A 13,606-nucleotide genomic window follows, 5' to 3' on the forward strand; every position below is an offset into this window, starting at 1 on the left:
ACCGCTTGGGATCCTCTGTTCCCCTCTGTCCCCCCTCCCCCCCACCCCCACTCTCTCTCTCACAAAATAAACTTAAAGAAAAAAAAAAAAAAAAAGACTAAAACTTGACCTACTCATCACTGAACATGGAACAGCTATTTGCCTCCTGATGTGAGGCAGTATGAAACACAGAACCACTTAAGTATTCTTGCCCAAAAAGTTGAATGGAAATTGAGGGGTTAGAGGAATGAATTAAATGACACCACATGGAAACCAGTAGTCAAATCCAGAGTAGGGAATATTTTATAAGATAATCTGATATCTGAACAAGTCAATGTCCTAAGGAGGGAGGTTGAAGAGACTGCTTTTGATTACAAGAAATTGAAGACATAATAACCAAATGTAATGTGTAGATTTGTTTGGATCCTGATTCAAACAAACCAACTGTAAAAAAATCCAGTTTTTGAGACAATCAAGGAAATCTGATTATAGACTGGACAATACTAAAGAATTTAGTAAGTGTAACAATACCATGGTAAACTTCCATATTTTTTTTAGAGACACATACTGAGGTTTGTAGGAGTGAATCCCAGATACAATATCTGGGATTTACTGTAAAGGAACTTCAGCAAGGATAAAAAAGGAAAAAGAAAGCAAATGTGGCAAATCTTGGTGATTGTATCTGGGACGGGGATTCTTAGTATGGTGTACTCTATTGCGGAGCTATTTGAAATTTCTCAATAATACACATGTACACACAAAATGGGTGACTCTCCATTTTTTTAGGCTAACCACAATGGTTAGGCTCACAATCTGGCCCTAACCCAACCTCCTTTGCAGCTTTCTCATTCACTCTCCACATAAACCTCAGGTCTAGCCTCACCACACCACCTGACACATTGGAATTGGCCACGCATTTAAATTTTTTTTTTTTTTTAGTATTTATTTCTTGGGAGACAGAGAGACAGAGTGCAAGCAGGGGAGGGGCAGAGAGAGAGGGAGACACAGAATCTGAAGCAGACTCCAGGCTCCGAGCTGTCAGCACAGAGCCTGACGCGGGGCTCAAACTCACAAGCCAGGAGATCATGACCTGAGCGCAAGTCAGAAGCCCAACCCACTGAGCCACCCTGGCACCCCTTGGCCACGCATTTTAAAGCCTATTCTGTGTTTGTGTTCAAGCTATTCCCTTTGCTGATCTGCCTTCCCATTGTTTTCCAACTGGGAAACTCCCTACCCTCACAGGTCAGACGCTCCCCTGTGAAGTCTTCAACCTTATTAGGTCTCTGGGTGTCATCCATGGTTGCCTCCTAGAAACTCTGTTCATGCAACTAGTAGAATTTCTGTCATACTGCAGATATTGTCTGTCTGCCTCCACCATGATGAGTGCCCCTCAATGGCAGACAGCATAAAAGTTAGGGGCACAGTCTCTCCATCCAGAATGCCTGAAATCACAAGCTGCTTTTGTGTTACCCTGGACAGTAACTTAGCCTCTCTGTGCCTTAGCTATATTGCCTAGGCAGGTAACCTCTCTGTGTCTCAGTTTTCTCACCTGTGAAATTTCTCTTCATAGAGCTATCTTAACCTTCCTAAATGGATCATAAAGGATTAGAGCAGTTTCTGACACAGAACAAGTACTCAATGCTGAGAATATGAAATACTTAATATGTAATTATTTAAAATATACTAAAATACTAAAGATAACTCTCTAATTTGTCTCTATATTCCTCCTCATATCTGGTTCAGTGTCTGGCATGTACATGCTTGATAAATGGTTGATGACTTGGATCGGTTTTGGTGTCCATACTGACCTTCACTTTGGCCCCAAACTACTGACCTGGAACTAGTTACTGAAGAGGTTCATAAAGGTCTGAGATTGGTACAGGTCGTAAGGGGGGTTACAGCGGCGCCTGCGTGGTTCAGTTGGTTAAGTGTCCAACTCTTGATTTTGGCTCAAATCATGATCTCAAGGTTCAAGGGATTGAGCCCTGCGTCAGGCTCTGCACTGACAGCATGGAGCCTGCCTGGGATTCTGTCCCCCTCTCTCTCTGCCCCTCCCCCACTCACACACATGCTCTTTCTCTCTCAAAATAAATAAATAAAATAAAAGAGGGGTTGGAGAGTCTGGACTTCTAACCTAAGTGATGACGATACTAAAATAGATACAAAGGCAGCAAAGTTGCTGAATGTAGGGAGCATGTCATTTATTGACCCTGTGTTCCCCCACTCACTGGTCGCTACTCTTGACTCGTAGAACAACAGGTACAGAACTGCAAGGAATCATTCCCAGCTCCGTGATCACCAGATCCACCAGTTCCGGGGGGGTCACATCATAGACTAGATTCAACAACCGTAGGGACGGGTGGTTCTGCCAGTTAGCCAGGGCCACACGTTCTCCTCGCTCACACAGTAGATCGTCAGGGTCATCTGCAATGGGAGATGTATCTATTTATGTCCTTTTAGAGAACAAATCATAGTTCAACCCTCCCTCTCCCTCCCAAGTCTCAAGTCTCTAGAATCTTCTCTCCTGCCCTCCTGGGCTCCTTACCTAGCTCATTAGAGACAAAGGCATCAGTCTGCACACGCTCACAGAACTTGTATGTTTCACAGCAGACCAGCACTGGCACATTATGGGCTCGTGCCACCAGGGCCAGCTGGGCTGTCCCTACCCGTGACATCACGGACCCATTGGCCAGGAGTGCATGAGCTCCCAACAGCACCTTAGAAACCTATTTGTTTTGAACAGTGGAGAGGGGGAGAAAATGTGGTAAGCGATTAATGCAGAAAAAGTTTCCCCACTCCTGCCCAGGACAGCAATATTAAGTCAGTAACAAAACTTAGTAATGTTTCTTCTTGGAAAACATCTGACCATTGAGGCATGCACCTCCCACAGGAAAATGAAACTCCAAAGTTACTTTTGTCCTGATTCTTCTTGGTGGCTGCTAGTTTAATATAATGTTCTTACAACAGCTATACAATTAACATGCTGTAGGTGTTTTTCCTATTAAATATAAACAGAGCTATAAAACAGGGCTAGTATTTTTAAATAATTGTCACCTTGGGAAGATGGGATTATGTCTATACAACTACACCCTTTTACCTCCAACTTTGGAGTCCCTTTCATCTGCCCTCACCTCTGGGAGCACATAGGAGGCTGCAGGAATCAGCAGGTAGGAGGCAGGGACCCCAGCACGGACCAGAGAACGTAGTGTGTGCCTTCCCTCCAGCCGTGGCCGGCTGTCCACCACTACCACCCGAAACCGCCGGCCCCTAGCCCAAGCCTCCTGAAGAATTCGTGATACCAGAGATGAGCTGGAGTGAATGGAGAGGAGGATTCAGTTACAGATTTCACTAACAACCAACCACCTCATTCCTAAAGGGCAAAGGGGCACTCCCTTGTTCAGACTGTTTCACTCCCCAATTTTCTCAGTCATAGGGTCTGGACCATACCATCCATACACAAGGATCACATCTCCGGTATTGATCTTCTCATAAGCAAAGCGGGAAATTGCCTGAGCTGCAAGCACAATCTTCTCTTGCACATACCGGTCAATGGCTGCTTGAAGTTCTGACTTGGCCTAAATGGATTAAGATGTTTAGGGAACAAGAAATGGACATATTTCTTCCTCTGATCATTGTGCTAGATGCTTGAATATGTGTATAATGATGGATTCCAAGGGAGCCCAAGTCAGACAACCCAACCACTTCCTTAACCCTTGACCAGGGCAGAATGACAGCACTGTTCCTCCTGGGAGTCCTGAATGTCTTTCTCAGCTGGACCCTCAGGTGCATGCCTTGCTCATTCCTCATATTCATCACCTCCTCTTCCCGCTTAGAGCTGCTCACACCCGTGATCTCCTTGTTCAGGAACTTGATGGCGTTGTACATGCTTGCTGACAGGGGACGGCACTGAGTCAGGAAGCTACAAAGACAATACCTCACGTTTATGTGACTTTTTACACCTTACATTCACGTTTAAAAAGAAGACAGAGATAGGAATGCAAACTGGGGCAGCTACTCTAGAAAACAGTGTGGAGGTTCCTCAAAAAATTAAAAATAGAACTGCCCTACAACCCAGTAATTGCACTACTAGGTATTTATCCAAGGGACACAGGTATGCTGTTTGGAAGGGATACATGCTCCCCAATGTTTATAGCAGCACTATCCACAATAGCCAAAAAGCCCACATGTCCACTGGTAGGATGAATGGATAAAGAAGATGTGTTACATAAATTCAATGGAGTATTACTGGGCAATCAAAAAGAATGAAACCTTGCCATTTCCAACGACGTGGATGGAACTAGAGAGTATTATGCTAAGCAAAATCAGTCAGAGAAAGACAAATATCATATCACTTCCCTCATATGAGGACTTTTAACATACAAAACAGATGAACACAAGGGAAGGGAAGCAAAAAATAATATAAAAACAGGAAGGGGAACAAAATTATCATAAGAGACACTTAGATACAGAGAACAAACAGAAGGTTGCTGGAGGGGTTGTGTGTTGGGGGGGGAGTGGGCTAAATGGGTAAGGGGCTTAAGGAATCTACTCCTTGCACCATGTGCTAACTAACTTGGATGTAAATTATAAAAAAATAAATTATAGAAAGAAAAAAAAAGAGAACAAGGAAGATATAAAGCAATAAAAGAAAAGGGCTTGTCAAGAGGCTTTTGGGTGAAAAATAATAATATCGGGACACATGGCTCACTTATTACAATTATATATGCTTAGGAGACTATGGGCACAGTGTCAGAAATAAGAATTGACCTAAAACATCTCAGATCTGTGGTTACTATTTACGATATACAGCTTTGACAAAATACTCAGAACATTAGACTACAATAGTTCAGAGACCAAAGTGTCACTTTATGTAGTATGTTTTTTCTTCTGTATGTTAACAGAGGTCTTATGTCAAAATCCCACAATTTATTTGGTTTATAACATTCCCTTTGCAATTTACTTTACAAAATAAAGGTTGGACAGAAAAATGAAACGACGTAAAAGAGCAAGAGAAAAGGTACAAGAAGAGGACTTGGTGACATGGGAGTGGGCTTGTAGTGGTCCTCCTTACCTGAAGTAGGGCTTTAGCTTATTCACCAGGTCCCTTGAGAGTTCTTCATTGGGAGGTGTTGTATAATCCTGAATCACCTACAGGGTACACAGGGTGATCGGCAAAATGTCCTCTAATAAAGGTCTCTGAAGGAGGGGCAGGAGGGGAGGGCAAGCTTCACTGGGGAAAGTGTTCTGAGGATGCAGTCATCCCCTCTGTCCCCCAGAGATTACTTTGGGTGACAGAAGCGAACACAGTGTTGGGGAAGGTGGGATTGGGTCCTAGAGGGGACAGGACAACATACCTGCTGCAAGGCACGAAGCAGGGCAATACACCGGGCATTGGAGCCACTGACCAGGCCCTGGGAGTACTGCAGGCCGAGTCGCACCATGGCTGGGTGGATCACAGAGGATGGGATGCTGATGGGATGGCGGTGTCACACACTTTGCAAGGGAGCCTGAGCACCTACTGCCCACCTGCCCCTGATAAAAAGGAACTTCCTTCACTAGCATAGACATCCCCATTTCCTCGAGAATTTTGCCTTGTGTGCACGCTTCCTCCCACAGACCCCATCTCAAAGTTTCAGTCACTTTCAATCCTAAGTTACCAAAATTCCTAGAACTTAAAAGTTGTGACAATTTCACAGGATCTTACCTCATATACTGAGTCAAAGAATTCTGTCTGCTATACTGGGGTAGGTGAGAGAAGAGACTAACTTTGGATCCATAATCATTTCGTGTAGGAACCTTGACAAAATAGGGGAACAGGACAGTGGAAAAAAGTAAACAGTGAGGCTACCTTGACCCAAATATCCATTCTTCCCCAGGGTCTCACTTCCACCTGAGGACCTTTTCCCCCTCTTTCCCATCTTCCTTAGGCAATTCCTGGCCACACACCGAGACCACTGCCTACCTGTTGTTGCTCTGGTTTTTTAGCAAGCCTTCTCAGAAGTGTGAGGTCATCAACCTGAGTGTGCTCAGGGAGACGCTTCACTCCTAAAAGATAATGATTATGTCTTCAAGATGCTGTACGTGGTAACGAGAAATCTGCTTTTAAGGTATGAGGCACATCAAGAAAAACTGGACAGGGGGAGGGGAAAAAAATGGGACAAAAGGATAGAAGAAACAGAGACAGGATGAGGTTGAGAGGAAATTTTTGAGCTCTTGGCCCCAAGGCAAAGAATGGGAGAGGAGAGCTGTCTTACCATGGGGAAGCCTGAGCTAACATAAGAATTCGCATCAACAAAGGTGTTGAAATGAAGGGAAGGTACCTGAGAGGGTTTCTCCAGCTGTACTGGGGCAGGCCCCGGGAGGTGGCCCTCCTTGTTCGCCTTTCCTTGCCTGTTTCAGGGCCCGATCCGCCTCCTGCTTAGCCCGCCGTTCAGCACGAAGTTCGGCTTTACTTCGACCAGTTGGAACTTTCCCCCCAGCAGTGGCCTGCTGACTGCCAGGTCCTGCCGGTTCTTTGGTCGGACCTACTAAAGATAGAATGAAGAGGTGCCCGAGCCCCAGGCAGGTAGTATCTATCTATGCCCCACCCAGTCAAAGCTCCTGTTTATCTAAACTTTTTTTCGCTCTTCACTTGCTCAAACCAACTTTGTCTTGTCTCCCACACATCCCTCTACCAGTTCCACACCCCAGCCCTTTAAACAAGCTTCGGCACCTTGACACTGGGCTGCAGGTACAGCAGAGCCAGTTTCTGGTTCTGCCCCCTTTTCCTCCTTCCGTTTCTTCTTCTGCTGTTTCTTTTCCTTCCGAAGCTGCAACTTCTCTTCTTGGGTCATCTCCCTTCCCCCTGCCTGAGACACAGACATAGAATATTGCTCTTCCCCAACAATTCCAAAGATGAAAAAACACTACTGGAGTCTTCCAAGATTCCCATAAAATAAAGCCCCTAATCCTAACTCTAACCAGCTAGCTGTTACAAGCTTTCATCCCATAGGGATCGAAGCTTCTCCTTCAGGATCACAGTCTCATACTGTTAGGGGTCGAAGAATTCTGTAAAATCTGGCTTTCCCGAGAAATAGAGTGAAACGGGGACGGAAGCTGGGTTAAAATGAAGCTGACACAGCCTGCTGCGTAGCGCTTGACAGGGGTTTTGTAAGGGCACTCTCACTTACCCCAGGCCGAGTAGAAAGCTCCGCCTTCATCCTAGACCCCGAGTCTGCATCAGAAAACAGGTCACAAAGTGAGCCAGAGAGGGTCCGGGAGGGTTTGGGGGGACCCGTACTCGGCGCGGCTGGCTGCTGGGTCGGCATGAGCAAGGCTCCGCCGCCAAGCGGGAGGCTAGCCAGGGATCCGCGTGGGGACGCAGTGCGCGGCAGGATCAAAAGGAAGGCGGGGGAGGCAGCCGGGAGGGGCCCCTACCCTTCTCGCCAGAGCCAGCCGGTGCGCGGCGCGGGAATGCGCCCCAGGCAGCGCGCACCAGGGTCCGGAGAGGCGCCGGAACGGAACGACTGGACCCAGAGGGACTCAGGGCTCAGTCGCGGGCGTCCAGCGCCCGGAGGCTCGCGTACCTGTTAGTGCGCCCCCGCCCTTCACTCACCCTCGCGAACAGCCACAGCCACGGCAGCCATCACCCTCCGTTCTAGGCTCCGCCCGCCGCGGTCCCCAGGCCTACAGCGCCACCTGGGCCGACGCCCGTGGCGCGCAGCTCCCAGCGGACTACAATCTCCAACGTGCACTGGAGCTCCGCCCCGGGCTACGGGCACCGATGAGGGCCCTCTCACCTCGGGGCGCCCAGTCCTGGCAGTCGGCTCTTGCTCTTTAGACTACAGTTCCCAGCATGCCGGGGATGCCGCGCCCTAGAGCGGACGTCCCACCACCCTTCCACCTCCGATCCCAGCAACCCCCCCCCCCCCAAAATGGCGAGTGAGACAGCGGGGACGCGCTGAGCGGCGGAGGCGAGCGTGTAAAGCCGCTGCAGCCCTGTCAGTCCGGAGCCCGGCTGGGCCCTGCCGCAGGGAACATGCACTTTTCCATTCCTGAAACCGAGTCCCGCAGCGGGGACAGCGGCGGCTCCGCCTACGTGGTGAGGAGCGGCCGGAGCCGGGCCGGGCAGGGGCGGGGATAACGGGCCGGAGCCCTCTCCGAGCGGCCCCTGAGGCCTGGCCGCCACCCTTGGGGCCTGTTCCCAGGCAGCCGACTCCTGACGGCTTCGCTGGGAGCTTATATCCCGTCTCAGATTCGTCCAAAGGTCGCCCCAGCTCCTTCAGGTCTTTTGTTCGCCTGCGTCGCCTCCCCCCTGGCTGGGCCGCGACTGCTCTGGTGGGCGTCACTGGCCTCTTGGGGAGGGAGACTGCGGCACCAGAGCCCCAGTTGCCCTCGGGCTGGTCCTTCTGCTTTGGGACCTGGCCCTGGGGAGAACAGACGAATAAGCCCTCGGAAGATCTCGGTGCGTTACTCAGGCGGAGTTATGCCAGGCAACTTCTGGCTAGGGTTTTCAAGGGGGTCGCCCAGACTGCGACCCTAAAATGCTTGCCTGCTTTTGTGTCCTCAGGCCTATAATATCCACGTGAATGGAGTCCTTCATTGCCGGGTGCGCTACAGCCAGCTCCTGGGGCTGCACGAGCAGGTGGGACCAGCACCCCTGCCTTGAGGCAGCTTTCAAGCCCTTTCCTACAACTGGGCATCAGTGTCTCCCTTTTTCTCCCCTCGTCGCTTCCTCTAGGCCGTGTAGTTCCCCTTTAACTACTGCCACTGGGGAGGATCTGGTGTTTCATCTTATCGATTGACATTTCCTGGGAACTCCCTAAGAAGCTTACTGTCTGTTACTCTAACTGCTCCTCCTTATACTCACATCCGCCTTTTTGCTTCCTTGTGCCCCGTCTTACTTCAGCCTTTGCCTGTGCATGGAAAAACCGACCTCCCCCCTCTGCTGCTGAAGCACATTCCTTCCGTCATCTGAGCTGCAACTTGAAATTCTTTTCCCTGCTCATACAAACCATTCACCAATACCTTCTGTGCTCTTTAACAACTTTCAGTGGGCCTAGCTGTTCAGTTATCCTTATGTATCTGTGACGCAATGTTTCTATGTTCTCCTCACCAGATTGCAAGCTCTTTTCAACTCAGTACAGAGTCCTGATTCCACTGATAACTAACTGTGCAACCCTGAATAAGTTACCTAATTTCTTTGGGCCTTGGTTTCTAAGACTGAAAAATGGATTTGTTGCTCTGCAAAGTCCCTTTAAGTTCTAAGACATTTTGTGTACATATTTGGCTATATTTAACCAGGCACATAAATTTTCCTTGTAAAGCCCTTTGCTTCTTGTGAGGGTTCAATGAACAGTCTTGCTAAATAATTAGGGGGCTCCCCAGGCCCCAGACCTATACAAACCGCACCCACACTGTGAGGGGCTGACTTGTACATAGTAAGATAGGACACAACTTATATTTAGAACAGAGGAACACAGCTCTGTTGGTATGCTACCTTCACCACAGGAATTATTTCCTGGATGACCAAGCTAAATGGGGGAGCAGGGACTAAGGGAAGGGAGCCCAAGAGAACATTGTGAGTGTGGATTACCTCTTCTCATTTGCTGTGTTTATGTGAAGGGTTGTATCTCTTTCTCCAAATAGCTTCGGAAGGAGTATGGGGCCAATGTTCTTCCTGCATTTCCCCCAAAGAAGCTTTTCTCTCTGACACCTGCTGAGGTAGAACAGAGGAGAGAGCAGTTAGAGAAGTACATGCAAGCCGGTGAGTGGTTGGAGGGAACTTTAAGCTAACAGTTGAGAACTATGGGAAGAGACTCAGAACAGCTGGTTCTGTAGACTGTCCTGAATTACTTTCTGGATCTGGGGAGCCTTTTGTTTCATCTGTTATTTAATTAAGAAAAGTAAATAGCATACAAGGATGTTGTAGGTGTTAACAAAGCAATTTGGTCAATATACTAATACAGTTTGGAAATACTAACATAATGTTAAATAGTCTTAAAGCAGTTCAGATTGGTGGGGAGAGCTTAATTTGTATCTGACGTGCTTTAGATTAACATCATTGTTATTTCCCTAGTTCTATAGACTGGACTCAACTAGATGGCAGCCAAGGGTGGGGCAGGTGAAGAATTTATGCAAACAGTGAGTGAGGTGAGGCCAGCTGGGGGATGTGACAGGCCATCACCAGCCCAGGAAATGGGGTAGGGGGGGAAACCTACCAAAAAAAGAACTGGGGGGAGTCAAGAGGGAGCCCAAAGTTACTGCAACATCGTCTTCTTGTCCCCACAGTTCGGCAAGACCCGCTGCTTGGGAGCAGTGAGACCTTCAATAGCTTTCTGCGTCGGGCACAACAGGTGAGGCTCTGGGTGCCACCAAGATTTAAGGGAAGGACTTTTCTGTAGGGCCATGTCATTTTAAGGCAGTGGCTACGAGAGTCATCCAGGCACCTTTTTTTATGAGGTAGGAGTTCTACTGTACTAATGAAATCAAGGAAACTCAGCCTGTAGTTAAGCAACTGAGAATAAAGATGCTAGAAGGATCTAGAAATAGAGAGTTTAGGATGGGTCAGAGCTAGACACTGGGCAGGTATTAACAAGGCAGTGCCTCCATTCTCATGTATATTCACGACCAGGAGACACAGCAGGTCCCCACAGAGGAAGTTTCCTTGGAAGTGCTGCTCAGCAACGGGCAGAAAGTTCTCGTCAATGTGCTAACTTCAGATCAGACTGAAGATGTCCTAGAGGTGAGGCACTTGTGCTGCACTGCCCCTCCTTCCTGGCACCTCAGGGTCCCAGGTTTCGGGGTGATTGGAACCAGCCAGTATGATGAGCTGTACTTCCTTCCCTCTCCCAAGGCTGTGGCTGCAAAGCTGGATCTTCCAGATGACTTGATCGGATACTTCAGTCTCTTTCTAGTTCGAGAGAAAGAGGATGGAACCTTTTCTTGTAAGTTTCTGTGGACTTGACTGCCTCCCTGTGCATCTAGTAGTGAATTTGCCCCCCCTAATTCCTCCCAGAATGTAACATTTCCTTACGGTTTCTCTCTTGGCTTTTCTCCCCTTGAGTCTCATGGCATTTTCCTTTTTTTTTTTTTTTTTTTTAAACGCACAGTCGTACGGAAGTTGCAAGAGTTTGAGCTGCCTTATGTATCTGTCACCAGTCTTCGGAGTCAAGAGTATAAGATTGTGCTAAGGAAGAGGTCAGGGCTGGGTTTGGAGGAGGGGGAAGGGTGCTGGATTAGATTACTGGGCTGTGTACTGAGATAGAATAACCTGGACAAGGGAGTAGCATTGGGTGTTTTCTACCAGGCCTTCCTAGCTTCCTCCCACTGTACCACCATTTGCCCACAAATTCCAGATTGCTCCTGTTTTCTATTCTACCTCTCTTGCCTTACCCCAGCTTAGCCCCATTATCCCCTTTCCACCCCTTGGCCTCACAGTTACTGGGACTCTGCCTATGACGACGATGTCATGGAGAACCGGGTTGGCCTGAACCTGCTTTACGCTCAGGTGAGCTTGGAGCTGCCTCAGAACCCTTCCCCCGAAATGAATACTGGTGTCTCACTCTGCCAAGCAAACTCCGTGTCTTTACTCCCAGTTTACAGGGAAGTTCCTAGAATACTATCAGGGCACCTGGCACAATCTAGTCTCCTTATTTTGTAAGCTGATATAGTCAAGGACTCACTGCAGAGAGGTCACTGCTAAGGGTCAGGATGGACAGAAGTAATTGGACACTTTCCTTGGACCTCTGATTGGGAGCCCCAAACCCCTCCACCCCTTGTCTCTACTATAGACGGTATCAGACATTGAGCGTGGGTGGATTCTGGTCACCAAGGAGCAGCACCGGCAGCTCAAATCTCTGCAAGAGAAGGTCTCCAAGAAGGAGGTAAGCCTGCTTCCCTGTTTTATTTCAAGGGGGGTTGTTTTCTGACTCGCCCCACTTCCCTTCCTGACCTGCCCCCTGTGGTGACTGGGTTTCAGTTCCTGCGGCTGGCTCAGACGCTGCGGCACTATGGCTACTTGCGCTTCGATGCCTGTGTGGCTGACTTCCCAGAGAAGGACTGTCCCGTGGTAGTGAGTGCAGGCAACAGTGAGCTTAGCCTCCAGCTCCGCCTGCCTGGCCAGCAACTCCGAGAAGGCTCCTTCCGGGTCACCCGCATGCGGTGCTGGCGGGTCACCTCCTCTGTGAGTTGGGGTAGGCCTTTGAGATGGTGCTCTGGCAAGCCTTGAGCTTCAGGAATGGGTGGGTCAAGGACGGAGGCAGACTGGTCAGAATGATCTCAGCCTAACTCCCCTTTCTCTCCTAGGTGCCACTGCCCAGTGGAGGCACAAGCAGCCCAGGCCGGGGCCGGGGTGAGGTGCGCCTGGAACTGGCTTTTGAATACCTCATGAGCAAGGACCGGCTACAGTGGGTCACCATCACCAGCCCCCAGGTGTGAGCCCACCCTCATGCCTCCTCTGGAGCCCATTGCACCGCTCTCTTAAATACCCAAGTCTAGGGCTTCCAGGACTCCATGTGAGTGGGAGCCCTTGTCTTAGGGGTGCTGGGCTCAGGATGACCACTCTAGTCAGGCTGAGCTCTCTTCTTGCCCTCAGGCTATCATGATGAGTATCTGCTTGCAGTCTATGGTAGATGAACTGATGGTGAAGAAATCTGGTGGCAGCATCAGGAAGGTAAGCGAGAGGTGTGGACCAAGCAGCTGAGTGGTTATGCTCTCCCTGCCTTTTGTCCTAGGTGGGAGGGAGGGGAAGTGATGGGGATTCCGAAGGGATTCTGCCCTTATCAGCGTTTCATGTCTCCATCCCCAGATGCTGCGTCGGCGAGTGGGGGGCACCCTGAGACGCTCAGACAGCCAGCAAGCAGTGAAGTCTCCACCCCTGCTTGTAAGTATCACTTTCTGATCAGTACCCCACCTCCTAGCCTTGCCATACCTCCCCAGTGAGCTCTCTGACACCTCTGCCTCCTCTTCCCCAGGAGTCACCCGATGCCAGCCGGGAGTCCATGGTCAAACTCTCAGTGAGTTTCCCATGAGGGTTGGTGAGGTTGGTGTTGGTAGGGGAAGCTCAGGGAGGCTTGAGCCCTCTGACGCCAACCCTGCCTTTGTTACAGAGCAAGCTGAGTGCCGTGAGCTTGCGGGGGATTGGCAGTCCCAGCACAGATGCCAGTGCCAGTGATGTCCACGGCAATTTTGCCTTCGAGGGCATTGGAGATGAGGATCTGTGATCTCCAGTGCTCAGATGTCTGCCCTCTGCCCCGGAGGAATGTTCAGAAACTTGCCCTGTGCCTGTATCCCCCAAGCCAGGGGGTCTCTTCCTTCCTTCCCTTCTCTCGGCCAGGGGCTTCCTAACCCACCTTCCTTTCCACTCCCCGGGCTGGCTGCACAAAGGATTGTTCTCTCTTTTCAAAGCCGGCCCGTAATGCCAAATTAGCATTTAGTATTTTGCACAAAGTCCAAGGGACCATGGCTACCTGCCTTGGGGAAGAACTACATCTTCCCCTGGGGCTGCTTCTGGCTTCTCGGGGCCATGGGCCAAGGGGATGGGCAGAGGTCTGTGTATCATCTGGCCCAGCTCCCCATCATTAAACTCAGCCTGATTGCTGCCTACCTCTGTTTCCCTTCACTGCCCCTGCTCCCCCATCACAGCACA

General features: G+C 49.5%; 2 protein-coding genes across 7 annotated transcripts; one reads left to right on the forward strand and one right to left on the reverse strand.

Annotated features, from left to right (window-relative positions):
* Positions 1 to 2,155: 2,155 nt before the first annotated feature.
* EIF2B4 (eukaryotic translation initiation factor 2B subunit delta) lies at positions 2,156 to 7,691 on the reverse strand. 6 transcript variants are annotated; one of them, XM_058682873.1, is made up of 13 exons: positions 7,574 to 7,691; positions 7,149 to 7,192; positions 6,692 to 6,827; positions 6,300 to 6,503; positions 5,942 to 6,024; positions 5,684 to 5,775; positions 5,334 to 5,448; positions 5,051 to 5,127; positions 3,796 to 3,898; positions 3,427 to 3,554; positions 3,111 to 3,288; positions 2,525 to 2,705; positions 2,156 to 2,403 (listed from the first exon to the last, which is right to left on the reverse strand). In XM_058682873.1, exons 1-13 carry the CDS (start codon positions 7,602 to 7,604, stop codon positions 2,204 to 2,206), a joined length of 1,572 nt encoding a protein of 523 aa, XP_058538856.1. In that variant the 5' UTR covers positions 7,605 to 7,691; the 3' UTR covers positions 2,156 to 2,203. The 6 variants fall into 6 exon arrangements, with proteins under 6 accessions (XP_058538856.1, XP_058538855.1, XP_058538853.1 ...); XM_058682872.1 differs by having other exon boundaries at positions 6,300 to 6,506; XM_058682870.1 differs by lacking the exon at positions 7,574 to 7,691 and having other exon boundaries at positions 6,300 to 6,506; positions 7,149 to 7,421.
* A 168-nt stretch (positions 7,692 to 7,859) lies between these two features.
* Positions 7,860 to 13,563, forward strand: SNX17 (sorting nexin 17). Its single transcript, XM_058682877.1, has 15 exons — positions 7,860 to 8,059; positions 8,528 to 8,602; positions 9,607 to 9,724; positions 10,249 to 10,313; positions 10,592 to 10,702; positions 10,814 to 10,904; positions 11,070 to 11,157; positions 11,398 to 11,467; positions 11,751 to 11,843; positions 11,939 to 12,142; positions 12,265 to 12,390; positions 12,554 to 12,631; positions 12,767 to 12,841; positions 12,933 to 12,974; positions 13,068 to 13,563. Exons 1-15 carry the CDS (start codon positions 7,997 to 7,999, stop codon positions 13,179 to 13,181), a joined length of 1,413 nt encoding a protein of 470 aa, XP_058538860.1. The 5' UTR covers positions 7,860 to 7,996; the 3' UTR covers positions 13,182 to 13,563.
* Positions 13,564 to 13,606: the final 43 nt, after the last annotated feature.

This window comes from Neofelis nebulosa, chromosome 9, assembly GCF_028018385.1.
Source record: "Neofelis nebulosa isolate mNeoNeb1 chromosome 9, mNeoNeb1.pri, whole genome shotgun sequence".
In the NCBI taxonomy this organism is placed as follows: Eukaryota; Metazoa; Chordata; class Mammalia; order Carnivora; family Felidae; genus Neofelis; species Neofelis nebulosa.